This window comes from Taudactylus pleione, unplaced genomic scaffold (assembly GCF_031769625.1).
Source record: "Taudactylus pleione unplaced genomic scaffold, aTauple2 ptg001314l, whole genome shotgun sequence".
Classification (NCBI taxonomy): domain Eukaryota; kingdom Metazoa; phylum Chordata; class Amphibia; order Anura; family Myobatrachidae; genus Taudactylus; species Taudactylus pleione.
Genome location: NW_028285714.1, coordinates 383578 through 398943, shown reverse-complemented (window position 1 = coordinate 398943; position 15366 = coordinate 383578). Strand labels below are relative to the sequence as shown.

At 41.0% G+C, this 15366-nt stretch overlaps 1 protein-coding gene across 1 annotated transcript in view; it reads right to left on the bottom strand.

Annotated features, from left to right (window-relative positions):
• Positions 1 to 285: 285 nt before the first annotated feature.
• The window catches only part of OPN4 (opsin 4), a 151538-nt gene continuing 136457 nt past the window's right edge, over positions 286 to 15366 (bottom strand). Inside the window, exons 8-11 of the mRNA XM_088463051.1 lie at positions 13404 to 13593; positions 11242 to 11394; positions 10801 to 10869; positions 286 to 705 (exon numbers count right to left, since the gene is read on the bottom strand). Of these exons, the coding sequence (XP_088319177.1) occupies positions 451 to 705; positions 10801 to 10869; positions 11242 to 11394; positions 13404 to 13593 (667 nt within the window). The 3' untranslated portion in view covers positions 286 to 450. The remainder of the gene's footprint in view (positions 706 to 10800; positions 10870 to 11241; positions 11395 to 13403; positions 13594 to 15366) is intronic.

The following is a 15366-nucleotide window of genomic DNA, read 5'->3' as shown; positions in this document are numbered from 1 at the left end:
TTGTTCCACCTTTCGTAAACTACTGCTATAAGGAACAATGTTATTTTATGAAATGCAGTCTTTCGATATCATTTGTTTGGTTAGAGCACAGAAAGATTACTGATATTGTAGTCAAAATGCGACAACCATAAAAGTGCCAAAGGAGACTTACTACAGGAGTGAACAAAATGCCTTAGCTCCTAAAGGGTTAAAAACAGCTATGACCATTTACCATAACGGCCACTGTGTAGGCTGCCTTTCAGTCTAGATACAGCTCCATTCCCTGTTAGCGAATACATTTGATGATTATGCTGACTGGAATTATACATTAGCCGTACATTAAATCTAGCTACCCTAGCCTGTGTACATTAACCAGAACAAATGATAGCACAGTGAATAAGTAACATACAAATCATATACTTTTGTTACATCCATGGACCTTTCATAACGTTTATGTTGGTGATGCTTGGTTTATGAACATTCCGTGCTGTTTTCTGGTATGGTCTCAGTCATGATGGTGGCTATTGGAGAATTCTGTTTTCTGAAATCCTTCTCCCGATCCTGGGTGTTGGTCCTGTAAAAAGCCAGGGGCGAGCTGTGGTTTACTGCTGCTTGGCCAGCGTGCTGGCTGCTGTAGGTCACCACAATACTAGGTATCCTCGATGCCGCTATGCGAGAGATAGCATCTCCTTTCCTTTGACCATAGGCATTCAAACTTCTTCCAGTCTTGAGAATGAAATGAGGAAAAACAGAAAGTATCAAACAACATTAAAAAAAAAGTACATTGTTATAATTTCAAATTTAAACATGAATGGAGTATATTTACTAAAGTGAGAGTTTTTAAAAGTGGAGATGTTGCCCATAGGAACCAATCAGATTCTACTTAACATTTAACTAGCACCTTCTAGAATATAAGAGCTAGAATCTGATTGGTTACTATGGGCAACATCTCCACTTCTAAAAACTCTCACTTTAGCAAATATACCCCCAATTGTGATTTAAGGACTCTGGGCCTGATTCACAGTTGTACGTAAACTCAGTGGTTTGCCTACAACTCCGATGGTTGCCGATCGGCGCATGCGGTTGCAGTACCCCCTAAGCCGCAGCATGATTTACATGCTGCTGCCTTTTGGGGGTAGGGAAGGGGCTGTGACGGGGAGCTGTGTAATAGCGTACAACTCTGTATCAGCTGGGGCCCTTCTGCTCCATGGGAGGTTTCTGTCCTCCCTGAGCTCGCCTTAGGACACCTGCATTACGGTTTGACAGGTGTACCGCCTCAGTCAAACTCCCTATCTGCCACTGTCACCAGAGCGGGGCGCGCGTCGGCCGGGTAAAGGACCAGGCGCTTGGAGCCAGAAGCGAGAGCCTGCTCGGAGCTCGCCCCCCCGCCTCACTGGGTTAGTGAAAAAACAATAAGATTATAATAAACATTTTGCACCTCACGTGTGTTAATATATAGCCCCACTGTCTCAAACTGTCAAAACTTTTCTGCCCCCCCAAAAAGAGTAGAGACTTACTAAAGTAGGATTAGCAAACAGTGACCCTTCCCTAGCCATTTGGTGAGTGGGTAACTCAGGCATTGTCATTTATAAAGTTCAGCGAAAGAAAATGTAAACTTGTCCTGCAAAATAACTCATTGAACTGCAAACATCATTTGAGACACTACAGTGTAATCATCCAAAGTGTAAAAACAAGTCACTGATTTGCAGGTATATAAGTAGGTCTCCTTGTTGCCCAGTAAGAGTTAGCATTTTAAAATGTATGTGCTCAGGAAGTCAAAAGTGAGGGCCCATTGTTACACGATGTTCCCGATGTATATGCAGGACTATGTGCGAGGTGTTACGGATGTGAGAAAGCGGTAGTGGGCATCTCTATGCTGGCAAAGTAGTGGCAGACATTAGCATCGTCACCTCATACATTTGCCTCTTGGTCTGACCTGATCATGAACAATTAAAAATTGTTCACATATAAAGTAGCTATTATTAAGATTGTTTACATATGCAAACGCAGGGGGGGTTTCCGTCTGCCTGGAAACCGCCCTCCCCAGCCCACACCATAACTACAATAGAAATAGTAATATAATAGAATATTACAAGTGCTGCATGTTATTCTCACTGTCACAAATGAAATAATTAGCACCACCTGTCAATCTTTTAACATGTATCAGCTAGTAATAAATAACCTGTGCATCAACTAGGAGATCTGGAAAACATTCACTGTTAGGGATGTGCTGCTATAGAGCCCAATATGTACATATATGTCCAGGGCAGTGCTAGGTTGCTCCCCCAGACTCCCGGACTTGCTCTAATACTCTGGAATGGTGCCCACATCTAAAATAAATACATTCGGCTTAGGCAGGATGGCCATACTGCCGCATTTAATGGCTTATTGTGATGGTTGGTCCTGTACATGCTGGAATTATGACACACAATACACTTTGTATGACGCATATAAAAGCTGGTTAAGTACTAATTCTGCCCTCTTCATGGACTGGCCACACTCACTCTAAAATCAGGCATTTGGAAACCCCCCTCTAGAAATCCTGCGTTTGCCACTGGTTTACTTTATGTAAAAATAAATCTTTAAAGTAGACCACTTTCAGTGTTACCAGTACTATTTCAGAGTATACATTATCACGTTATCTGGTAGCAGAATTGGATATTGGAGTTTAAATGCTATTTAAGTGATTATAGACAGACTTCAGTATTCATATACAACAACTCATATTGCGCTGTACAGTTTCTAAGGGGTAAACAGATGTGATAAACTAAGGACAGTGATACAAGAATATACAGAAGCCCTACACATTAGCACTAGAAATCTGTAGGGAAAATGGGAACCAGAGAAAAACGGGCTGTGAGCAAGGAAGATACATCTGTGATGAATCAAAAGTGTCAGCAGGATGGCTAAAGAGTCAGCCAAAGCTTCTCCGAAAAGATCTCACTGACCAATTATAGGGTGAGAGACTGGGAGTCAGATTAACAGTATTCCGGAGATAAGGAAATGTCCTTGAAAAGTGGAGTAACATCCAGTCTGAAATAGCAGATAATAAGTCAGAAAGAGTAAGCTACAAAGTAATGAGGAACTAGAGTATAAGTGTAGTGGTGGTGCTGGAAGTCAGGAGTTGATGTGTATGTGTACTGCACAGTGTGGCTCTCTGAGGGGCAAATCTGGGAAGGGGGGGGCAGGGGGTGATCAGTGTGATCGCTCTCCCTACCTTGTACAGGCAAAGGAGACTGCTGCTGCCCCCTGGCCCTACTGCAGCCCAGCACACAGCTGAGCAAGAGAGGCTGCTGACAGGTAAAAGAAAGAGGGCAGTGGTGGATCCCGGCCCCTCCAACAAGTCCATGTAAGTAGCACCCACTCCCCCTTCCTCCTCTCGGGGTGTCCCAGCAGGCTGCTCACAGTGCAGCCTAAGTGATGGATTGCAGCTGCCAATAAAAGAAGACCGTGCAGTTCCTCCACAAATTACTAATATGTAATTGGCTCTGCAGTCAACATCACACATAGGGGCATTTTTATCACAATCCGCATTTTTATTGCGGATGTGATAGATATTATACGTGTGAATTTGCAATGTGAAAATATGATAAGAGTCCATCCTGGCTAACGTTGTCACACTGCTTACTGGTTTGGGTCCCCTGAAGCCAATTTACATGTGCAACCGGCACCCAGGCCAACAAAGAACGATAAAGGTATCTATGTACTAAGCTTTGGAGAGAGATAAAGTGGATAAAGATAAGTACTGACCAATCAGCTCCTAACTATTACTTTACAGTCTGTGCGGTTTATTTTTCAAACAGTGAAAAGAGTGTAAAGTTGGAGAAGTTGCCCCTAGCAACCAATCAGCTCCTACCTATTATTTTACAGACTGTACTTGATAAATGTTACTCAGCAGATTGGTCGCTATGGGTAACTTCTACACTGGTCCACGTCTCCACTCTTTTCACTGCTTGATACATTAAGTTGGTTGGTACTTTATCTCCATGCACTTTATCTATCTCCAAGGCTTAGTACATAGACCCCTTAGTGTTTTCTGTTTTAATCACACAGACATACGTGAATAGAATAAGCGATCTCTGGCCGCCTCAAAGTACACTTAACCTCACCTGCATTTCCAGAATACATTCTGCCAACTAAGGGGTTTGTGTATGCCCGCCACAGGAGCAGCATTGCCAGCACTGCTGGCGCAGGGTGTATATATATGGTTGCATCCACCACTGTCTGTCGGCAGATGGCATTAACATTAGCACCCATTGGACATCTACTGCCGGTTACCCACATTGCCGGAGCAAAGGTGTGTGCACGGCCATCTGAGACAGCTGTGTCTCCAGCAGTTAATCACATAGACCGGGACCCATTTCCCCGCACACAGGACACACCAGCCCTCCAGCCTCCTATATAGTATAGTTTTGTGACCTACTGTTACATCTAATAGGTTCTCACTGAACTGGCCATTGCAGGTATAGCTTATTATAACTGCATATAGCAACATTTCAAATACGGCAACTGTTGAGTATTTTTTGAGACTTATTTACTGTTGCATGTCTCCAATATATTATCTGATGTATGGCAAAGATTTTATACTTACAGTGCATAGGGGGAAATTTAATAAAGCTTGGAGAGAGATAAATTGGAGATATATAGCACCAACCAATCAGCTCCTAACTGTCACTTTACAGGCTGTGTTTGAAAAATGACAGTTAGGAGCTGATTGGTTAGTGCTATTTATCTCCAATTTAATCTCTCTCCAAGCTTCATTAACTCTCCCCCATAGTCACACAGCTGCTGCATCTTGGTACACAGCAGCTGTGCGATAATATGCTAATGCCACAGGAGGCATCTTGTGTAAATGTAGCAATGAGCAGTTCCGTTTTGTTGAAAATCGACCACACCCAAACTTGGAGATTCTTTGTCGAACCGAGGCAATGTTCAGTTTACCCAGCCAAATCCGGGTCTCAAATCAAGCCAAAACATTATATTATACTTCCAAGTTACTAGTCATCCCTGAGGCTGATCCGCCTTTGTGGGTGGGCTGAAAGCACTATATATACATATCAGTATTTTAAATGAAACATTCTAAGTTATATTTTATTAAATTTTTTTGTGCATGCACTATACCTGACAAAGCTTTCTCTTTCCCCATTGTTTTGTTTATCATTTGTGGCTATGGTAGAACCCCCTATTCAGGAGAAATACTATTTCTTAATGTTAAATCTGGATGTTTGTCATCCTTAAAATATAATATCCTGTGCAACTAATTTAAATTCAAACTATAGCAGGGAGAGACACAGCGTGGGGTCTCCCTGCCATCTTGTAAAGACCTTATTATACTGGATCATCAGGACCATCACATTTTGTGTTGACAAATGAGTATAATTAATATTTGTTTTTTTTCTGAGCAAAATCCAAAGATTTGATGAGAGGGTCAAAGATCTTAAATATTGAAACTATAAATCAAGGAGACCATATGTTTTGGATCCTACCAAACAGTACAGAGTGACTCAAAATGAGTAATTCCCTACCAAATATGTCATGATTTAATTTCCCCAAATAGTTTTGAATAGGGTGTACAAAGATCTTTAGGGAAGAAAGAGAGTTTCTTCTGTAGAACTAAGAATGGTGGAATCCCTCCACTGCCCACCAGCTTGCAAACCCTTGGACCAGTTTTTCAAATCATGTGACTCCATGAGAAAGTCCTCCATTTCCTCCCCTGGAGGAGAGTTGGGGCACTCATTGGATGTGCAATCTGTGTCAATGAAGAAGTACCAAAACAGCTGGGCAAGGAACTGTTCATCTATGAGGAACCTATTGTTTGGAACATAAGGGTTAAGTCCATGCCATATATATATATATATATATATATATATATATATGTATATATATATATATGTATATATATATATATATTTATATATATATTGGAGCCTAAATCAGGATTTCTTCTAGGTCCATACATATTCCTGTATAGTGGCATGAAGTTCCTTATAGAAATTAGTAGTAAATGGAATGGAAGGGTTTTAATCAAACAGAGACGTCTCGGTAGAATGGTCATATATTAATCGCATTCACTCTACCCAGTCAAAGAGAGGGGATTCAATTGCCACCAATGGAGGTATAAACACATTTCTGCCAGAATTTAGTGCTCAAGAAGTAGACATTGGATCTAGTAATGTTAGAAGTGCCCAATAATCTAATATTGGCAAGGTGCCAACTGAACAGAAAGGTACTTTACAGGCCATGTACTACCATGTATGGAGTATTGATATTCTATGTGAGAGGCTTGCGTAGTTAATTTTAAAATGAAAATTTTAAACTCCTGCAGCGGATCACTTTGGCAAGTGCTTTCATACATAATACAACAATCAAGGAACCCAAATTCTCCAGTCCATCAAAAGCTAATTTATTTAAAATATAGGTGATTTTGGGCAATTTTTAAATTGCTGAGGAAAAAAAAACTTGTTTTTCCTATTTATTTGCATTTTCAATGTGTGCAGAGCCCATCACATTGCCTAATCAAATTAATTGGAAAATCTTTAGACAATTAAAAGCAAAGTTTACAATCAAGCTGCTTGTGGTTGGCTAAGCAGATACTGATTTCTAGCTAGCTTCATTAAATAAAATGGAATTAGCAGCAAAGCAACAAAGTAATGGATTTTTACACAACTGTACTTTAGGCAGGAACATAAGGTACAGCTTACATGTAATAGCATTCAGTAACAAACATAGGCTAGGAATAATTATTCTATAGTGTGTGTCTGTTTGTTTTTGTACATAGCTCCAAAAAATTGGGCAAGATGATGTAGTTTGACCAGTATTAGGTTTTTGGTTATGTTTGAAGTTGGTCAGGGCCATGGATGTCTCAAAGATACCCACCAAGTAGGCTGTGGAGTCTCTAATTTGAAATTTTGGTTTAAGCAAATTCGCTCAGGATGTCTTCCAGTGCCTAAAACTGCACTGATCTGAAGGCACAGGCTGATATGTACCTGTAGTGGGCAGGCAGAGCTCCAACGGAAGAGCAGTGAGTGGAAGGATCAACTGTCACACTGCACCTGCACTGACAGTTACTCATTTCCTCTCATTACATTTTCAGATGCCATGCTCTCCTATGTTGGTCTGCAATGTAAAAATTAAGGCTGCAGATGATCTTCAAAGTCCATTCTTCAACCCAGGCAAAACCGGGTATCCCAGCTAGTTATTATACAAAGCAAATGATAAAATCCTCTATGTAATGAAATATGTGCATGAAAAACATAAAAAATTGTTAAAATACAGATATTCTGATGTGAGCCATACTTATATGCTCCTAGAAGAAACAATTCTTATTGCTGGCCTTTTCTTAAGGATATTGATATTACTCTGTTTTGACCAATATTTAATCACTACAACACGTGGAACTAAGATATAGCACATTAAAGGGGGGAAGGGGTAGGTTTTACCAGGGGATAATCACTTTTTTAGTGGATTATTAAAATTACCCTATATGTTCATCCAGAATGTGATAACGGCATTTTCGGATGTTTGACCGCATTTTTAGGGTTGATGGGCCCTGCTTATATAAATTTATAATTAATTATATTTGCTAGACTTGTCCCCTGGCAAAACCTATCCCCACCTTAATATGCCATTTCTTAGTTCCACGTGTTTTGGTAATTAAATATTGGTCAAATATTGGCCAAAACAGTGATATTACTATACGGAAGGAAAGTCCAGCAATAAGAATTGTATCTTCTAAAGCTGGCCACACACTAGACCAACTTACATCCAACCAGCCAACTAGTTGATTGGTTGGAATTAAAATATGGTAAAGAATGGGAGTAAATGATGATTGGCAATTTGCTCCCAAATGACAGAAAACAAATGAAAATGGTCGTCAGACAAGTTTGTTAAATGTTTGATCTAAATAATTTGTTCAAACAACAGTTTGGGAGCAAATTGCTGATTGTCATTTGCTTTCATACCTTACCAGATTTTCATTCCAACCAATCAACTAGTTGGCTGGTTGGATGTAAGTTGGTCTAGTGTGTGGCCAACTTAAGAGCATATAAGTATTAGACTCACATCAGTATATCCAGTTCTTTAACAATCTTTTACCATTTTTTCATACATTTGTTTCATCACATAGATGGTTTTATAATTCACTTTATATAATAATTGTAATAAAAATTTTTTGTTTTAATAGGGTCACTGCTGGAAATACGTGTCCCACAGTAGAATAACTATTCCTATCATATGTTTCTTACTAACTTACCGTATTCGAGAGTGCACCTCCCAACTCTATGAGATTGATAATTTTTATATTATAATAAAAAAAATGGGTGCAGTGACTGGATAGTTGGATAGTTATTGTTTTTGACTCGTGCACATTTTTTTTTCCGTTTGAATAAGTAACAGCATTCACAGGAGTGAAGCATTTACAGAGATCAATTGAACAGAAAGGTACTTTACAGGCCATGAGATCTGAGATCAGTTAGGCCAGGGTCTGTGCTGGACACAGAGGAGTGCTAAATGTGCGCACCCTCCTCCTACCTCTCACACTGACTGACTCACAGAAACAGGTTTTTACCTTAGCTTCTGTTAACTAAGGAAAGTGTGTGGTTCTTTCTGAGCCACAGAAAGCGAACCCTTTCCTCAGATTTGGGAGATTTTTTTACCCTGCCACACTGCCCGTCCTTGTACTCTGGCAAATTACCCTGTTGATGCTCTGCATGTGGATTATAAACAGCACAGTAAGGGCCTGCTTTTAAGTTGTGGGCACTGTCAATGTTGGATGCAGTTGAGCAATGTTTTTGCAACTGTGCATGCAGGGACGCGCAGTCAGGGTAGACAGGGGAAGCAGAGCCTCCCCTGTCATACTCCCTGTCAGACTACAGAGTTTTGACTATAAAAATGATTAGAGTAATAAAAATATTTGTATTATTCTGATCGTTTTTATAGACAAAAATTTGCAGCACTCCATGGAAATACAGGGAGAGACAAGAGATGAGGCAGTAAGAGCTCAGCCTCACCTCTGACAGCTCAGAAACTGCCTGGAGCTGGGGGCTGGGCCACAAAGAAGCCAATAAAACACAAAGAAAAAGAGCTAATGGAGGCATGCCTCACAGTGAGGCAGCGTGCCATGAGCTCTGATGGACACCTCTGATGATCAGGTGACCAGTCCAGGAATTACTCGGGCATCGGAGCTCAGCAGCAGCACTGAGGAGAGAAGGGAATTGGAAAATGCATTCAGAGGAAACACACAAAAGAGAAAAAGGTGAGGAGGGTCCGCTGCTAGGGGAGATCTGTGTGTGTGTGGGAAATCTTTTGTGCTAGGGGGAATCTTCTGTGCTAGTGGGAGATATGTGTGAGAGGGATCTGTGCTACGGATAATCTGTGTATGTGGCGGGGGATCTGTGTGAGGGGGAGATCTGTGCAAGTGGAGCAGGTTCATATATGTGTGTGTAAATCTGGCTCTGATACTAGCCAGTGCCTCCCCATCCATTGTCCCCACCGCACGTACCTGTGCACATGTACCCAGAATCTATGCACACAGATTTGCAGTTGGGAAATGTCTTGAAAATATATTGCCCATTCCTGGGCAGGACAGGAAGCTGGTACACATTATGGGCGTGTTATGGGAGTGTGGCATGTGTGTCACTGAAGTGGCTGCAAACTGCAAGCTGCGTAATCACTCACATTGGAGGCCATACTTTTACAGACAATGTGCATCTAGAATGTTGCTGGCACAACTGTCATTTGTGAGAATGGTGATTGAATCTACAGATGCACCAAGCACGATTACAGCATCTGAAGACTCTCAAAGTGGGCGTTACACTCCTTGCACATTGAGATGCGCAACTGTACACCAGGGGAGGGCTTGTAGCACCATTTGCATAAAGTCGCAGACTTATGACCAGCAAAAGTGAACAGACACAGACACCACTGCTTGCGGCCCTAAATCTTTTTCAGCAGCTATGGAAATGTCATACTGGAGTATGACTTGGTTTTTCATAAATGTAAGTACTGTACTTGAGTCCTAAATAGTAAAGGTGCATGGGTAATTTAGTTACAGAAAGCTATGGATAAAAAGAAAACACATTACTTTTTTTAAGATTACAAACAACTAAAATAATGATCCAGCAACTTTATGAAACATTTAAAGACAAAAAACACCAGTACTGCTAGAATTATAATTATGCCATTTATTGTCTATCTGTTTGCACACCATCCTCACTTGCCAGTACATCTCTTGCCACAGTCTTGTTGAAAGAGGAGTGCGCTACTGTGCAGACTTCAGTCTTCCTTTTCTCCATGTAGACTTTATTCCCTGTCTCAAGATAGCCGCCATGGTCACTACTGAGCATGTGTAGGGGCCATCTTGTTTTTGTTGTGTAAGAGTGGCATGGTGGGGGACAGTACTACTTAGCTCCTAGTAACCTGGTTAATACCTGCTATAATGCTGTTCCAGCATTCTGCACCGCTACCCTCAAGCAGCATGCACTCACCGGCTCCGCTCCATCACCAGTGTGCTTGTGACAGTGAGTACGGCTGTACCTGCTATCTATCAATAAACTAACCCCACTGGTTAAGTACCTGGGCTCTTTATAGTCTGAGTCATCCACTGATATGTCACTATTTGTGAATTAGAACCTACTATAACTGGAATAGACAGCATGGGATGGCAGGGACAACAAATAATGCAGTTCCTTCTCCTGAAATAAGTGGCAGCGCAGCAATACATTGATTCCTTGGTCTACCCCAAACCTGATAAATGTTTTTAATGCTTCCAAATAAAGCTGGAACTTTACACTCTGTGTACTAAATCATGTTCAGCATACTTACAGCAAGAGGAGAACTACGATCTGATGTGGCAATTTCTACCAATGAAATGTCATCTGCATCCATTGATGTCTAGAACACATGAAAATGAAACATGCATGTGATTACGATTGTTGTTGAAGCTATAGAAACAATATTTAGAATAAAAAAAACAAAAACGACAATGCAAAACTTACAGTAAGGGAGTCACAACTCTTCAGTGACACAACTATAAATGATAAATACATAGGAATAGCATACGCGTACATACATTAAAACATATTATATTTGGTTTAAAATGCTGAATAAATAATAAAAGCATATCACAAATCACACATCAGAAAAGGAAATAAATAAGCAGGAAATTAATGGGCCACAAGGCAAATAATGGAAAGGGTTGTTGCTGAGGACCAAAATATATCTTCTATATACACTGTACGCAGAGTTGCAAAAATGCTGAGTTACCTTCTCAAAAATTCCCGAGTCATGACTTTTCAGTTTAGCTTTGGCTTTTATGTCATTGGTCTCAGTGGTGTCTTTGCCCATTTCATAGGAAACCTGCCTACTGGCTGGCCTGGAGTTCACACTACTGATATCAGCTTCAGTATCAGTCCAGCCCTGTAATGTAATGTATTTTATTCATTGAATGAATGGGTAGCTGAGAGGGTGAAGGATGGAATGTACAGGATGCCACATATTTTACGGAGATCAGGAACCCAACTGGGTGTGATTTGTGGAACACATAAAGCAACGACTGTTGAGAAAGATCCTTGCATGGTCACACATGCAGAAAGACTAGCATTGAGTCTGCTCTTCATGATATAGGAGGTGACTAACAACCCACCTGGTCTGCACTGAGATTACTATTAGAGACTAATCAGTGGTTTGCATGGCAGAGTACACCTTTATATATTTACTCTATTCATTTTTTTATTTGCCTGAAATTATCTTAATATTATAATTTTTAATTTTTAAGGTGCATAGTAACATAGTTTCTGCAGCGCCATACATGGGGATATACAGTAACAGAGAAACTGACATATCAGTGGTACAGTAAATTTAAGTTGATAAATCATTGGAGTAACAAAGTATTTAAACAACAAACTACATATGTGTCCTCATACACTGTGGCTTCAGTTGCGCCAAACAGCCCTTCTCAGCGCCAGGTCCCGGGTGACTCGGCTGCGCCCAGCAGCTTTCTCGCTGAAAATGTTTTATTTATGTGATTTAGATGCACAGCTGGAAGGGACACAACTACTTTGCTAGATTACACTAATCAATATAGTGTGCAGCATTTGTACTGTGAGCAGCAGCCCCAGATTTTTCTCACGCCATGTTCCGTTGTCCTTCATCAGCGACTCTGTACGTGTTTAAAGCTAATTCTTGTATTGTTAATGTTGCAGCCCAGCGTCTCTAGTATACTCTGAGTGGTGTTTCCCTAAATCTGCAATTTGAATAAGATGCAAAATTTGAAAGAAAAATATGGTACGCTATACCTCTTGGAGCAGCTCAGTCGTGCTGGGTGTCTCACGTCATATGGCATATACACACTAGGCAGGGCTGTAAATAGGGATGTGCGAGCTGCGCAGCCGCACAGAGCGCAGCGCTTAGTTGGCGGCACCGCCGCTCACCCATGGCTCCTGTATCTGGCTAGTAGGGTGTCTGGAACAGCACCCTGCAGCCAGAATCTCTGCATCAGTGCCACCTGGAGCGTCCTTAGGCTTCAGACGGTCACACTGCTGCTCCTACAGCCTCCCGGAGCATCCTGAGGATGCTCCAGACATTGCTGTAATTATCGGTGTTTGTAGCCCCGCCCCCTCTGAGTGACATCATATGGAAGGGCTGTGGCCTGCACCGGGCGCCGTGAGCCTTAGTTACGGCTCTGACACTAGGCTTATGAGGACACATCTGTAGGTAGAACATGGACAAGAGTGAGGGTTGGGTAACTCACTGTATCCTGACAGGAAAGTTTAGGTGACTCACGGAGAGGGGAATATGGTGTGAGAAACAGTCGTGGTCACTGCATCGTAACACTTCTTATACAGATTCAGACTCATTCGCACAAATGTCACACACCAAACTGATCAGTTCAACACTTGATTAACTTATACCAGCAGATGGCGAGCCAGTATCGCTGCTACAGTGCCTTTGGATGCTCCGGGCATGCACCCTACAGGCTGTACAGCTGACTGGAGTGTCCTGAGGATGTTCCAGGCAGTTCCATACTTCCCGGTGCTTGCGACTCAACCCCTACTGCATAATGTCATGATATCATGCACTTAGGGGCAGGGCCGGCACAGGGCACACCTCCGCCTAATTATGGCACTGATTAATTGAATTCAACCCACTGAGTTCTGGCAGTGCAGCAAGACCACTGACTATCCAGATCAGTAATGGCCACATATATGGGGTGTAAATGGCACTGATACAGATATTCGATATCGGTGCTGAACAACCAGATTGTACAATACAAGTGCGGTCTGATAAGTTTATATATAAAGAAAAGCTCAGTTCAGCTGCCAAATGGAGCTTTTCGCATTGCTAAAAAGACATCTTAATACATATATTTTTAAACATACTGTAGTATGGCAGTGGATAGCAACAGTGTAATACGTTGCTTTTCTTACCGATTCGCTATCTGATACAGAAGGCAGACGATTTTTCAGTTTGAGGTGTCCACTAAAGTCAGATGATTGACTGCAATGGCTGGTAACAGTGGAACGCCGAGATGATGGATAGCTGCTGAATGACTTGGAATCTTTGCGTGTCACTCTGAGTATTGACCTCAGGCAAGGAATGTACTTTGCAAGTGCCATCCTAGGACACAATATAATAATTGTTATTAGTCCTATCCTGGAAATCACTTACATTGACAACGATACACAGATTTTGATGTATACAGTTTCTTAAGTAAACTGGGCAACATTTGAATAGTCAAATCTGTAGCCTCATTATCATTAAAGTGCCCAGGGGCATGCCCTGTTTTTATCTTTGAGGTGGCTCCTGTTTTTTTTTTTCTGTAAAAAAAAAACAACACATTTTATTTCTTATACTGCATGGTGAAATGAATTGTTAATTTTGGACTTGTATACTGATTTTATTATTTATTTATTTATTATTTATTAAGTTATCTATATAGCATACACATATTCTGCAGTGCTCTACAGAGAATATCTGGCCACTCACATCAATCCCAGCCCAGTGAAGCTTATCATCAATGGTAAGCCTTGGTGAGAGACAGAGTGGATGGAGATAAAGTACCAACCAATCTGCTCCTAAATGTCAATTTACAGGCTGTGTTTGAAAAATGAGTTAAGAGCTGATTAGCTGGCACTTTATCTCTGTCAACTTTATCTCTGTCCAAGGCTTAGTACATAGACCCCTTATATTCACTACCACATGCACACACACTAGGGCTAAGTTGTCTGGAGCCAAAGCAAACGCCATCTTTCACAAACAAAACGTCATCTTTTTCCATGAAAGATGATGTTTTGCCTTGTTCTGTGATCCAAACTTGGAGTTAAGATCTGAGCCAAAACCGAACTGCTCGTCTCTAGAGGAATATAAAATAAAGAAAGTAGGGGCTGCACTAATCCACCCTAAGGACCCTCCAACTCTGCTAGAATGGTGGATGCTCTACAGGCGCCATAAAGGAAATGACATAAAGTAGTTCAGCGCATACTATGCCAGAGAAAATCAGGTACACAAAATATTATTTAAAACAGATAATTTATACATAAGTAGTACAATACTAATAATACAAAATGTCAAAAAGGATGGTTTATTGTAAAAAACTGTATAATACCAGTATACAACATATATTATTAAGAACCTTCACCACATAAAACAATACAATACATAAAAGACAATTAGGCCACAAAGCACAAGGGTGTCGGTCCACTTCCAATACTATCTTCTAAAGATTGCTCTTTTACTATAGTCTCTCTACTGTATATTCAATCCTCAGATCAATAGATACTGTATAGTAGTATGAAGGAAATCCTAGACAAGCAATGATTAAAAACCCCTCTGTCCAGCACCATACTTACAGTAAGTCTTTGGACTCACTTAAAGGGCATACACACTAGACGATGTGCTGAAAGATATTGGTGAAAGATATTGGGTGTACACACTGAACAATATCGTTAATGATATCGTTCAGTGATGTCATCCTGCCACATCCCTGAACAGGCACTTTCTGACGATATCGTCAGATTGGCCTCCATGTCTGCACAACAGCAAACATTGTTAACGACTGGTCTATTTGGTGCATACACACTGGACGATATGAATGATATATCGTTGAACAGTATCGGTATCATTCATATTGTTCACTTTTATTGTCTAGTGTGCATGCCCCATTAGACACAACAATATTATATTGGATGTAGAAATTCAGCTTGTGGAATCAAAAAGGTATTTATCTGCACTTGTAACGCTGATCTCAGATGTTAACAGGATTTAAATGCTTATGCTTGATACGGCGGCTCTAGTGATGACGCACCAGAATGTTCCAGGCTCTCCGCTGGTGATTGGTATGCTGTTAAAACAAGAAGAGGGTCTGCCAGCAGACTCCCGTTCTGTCCGCAT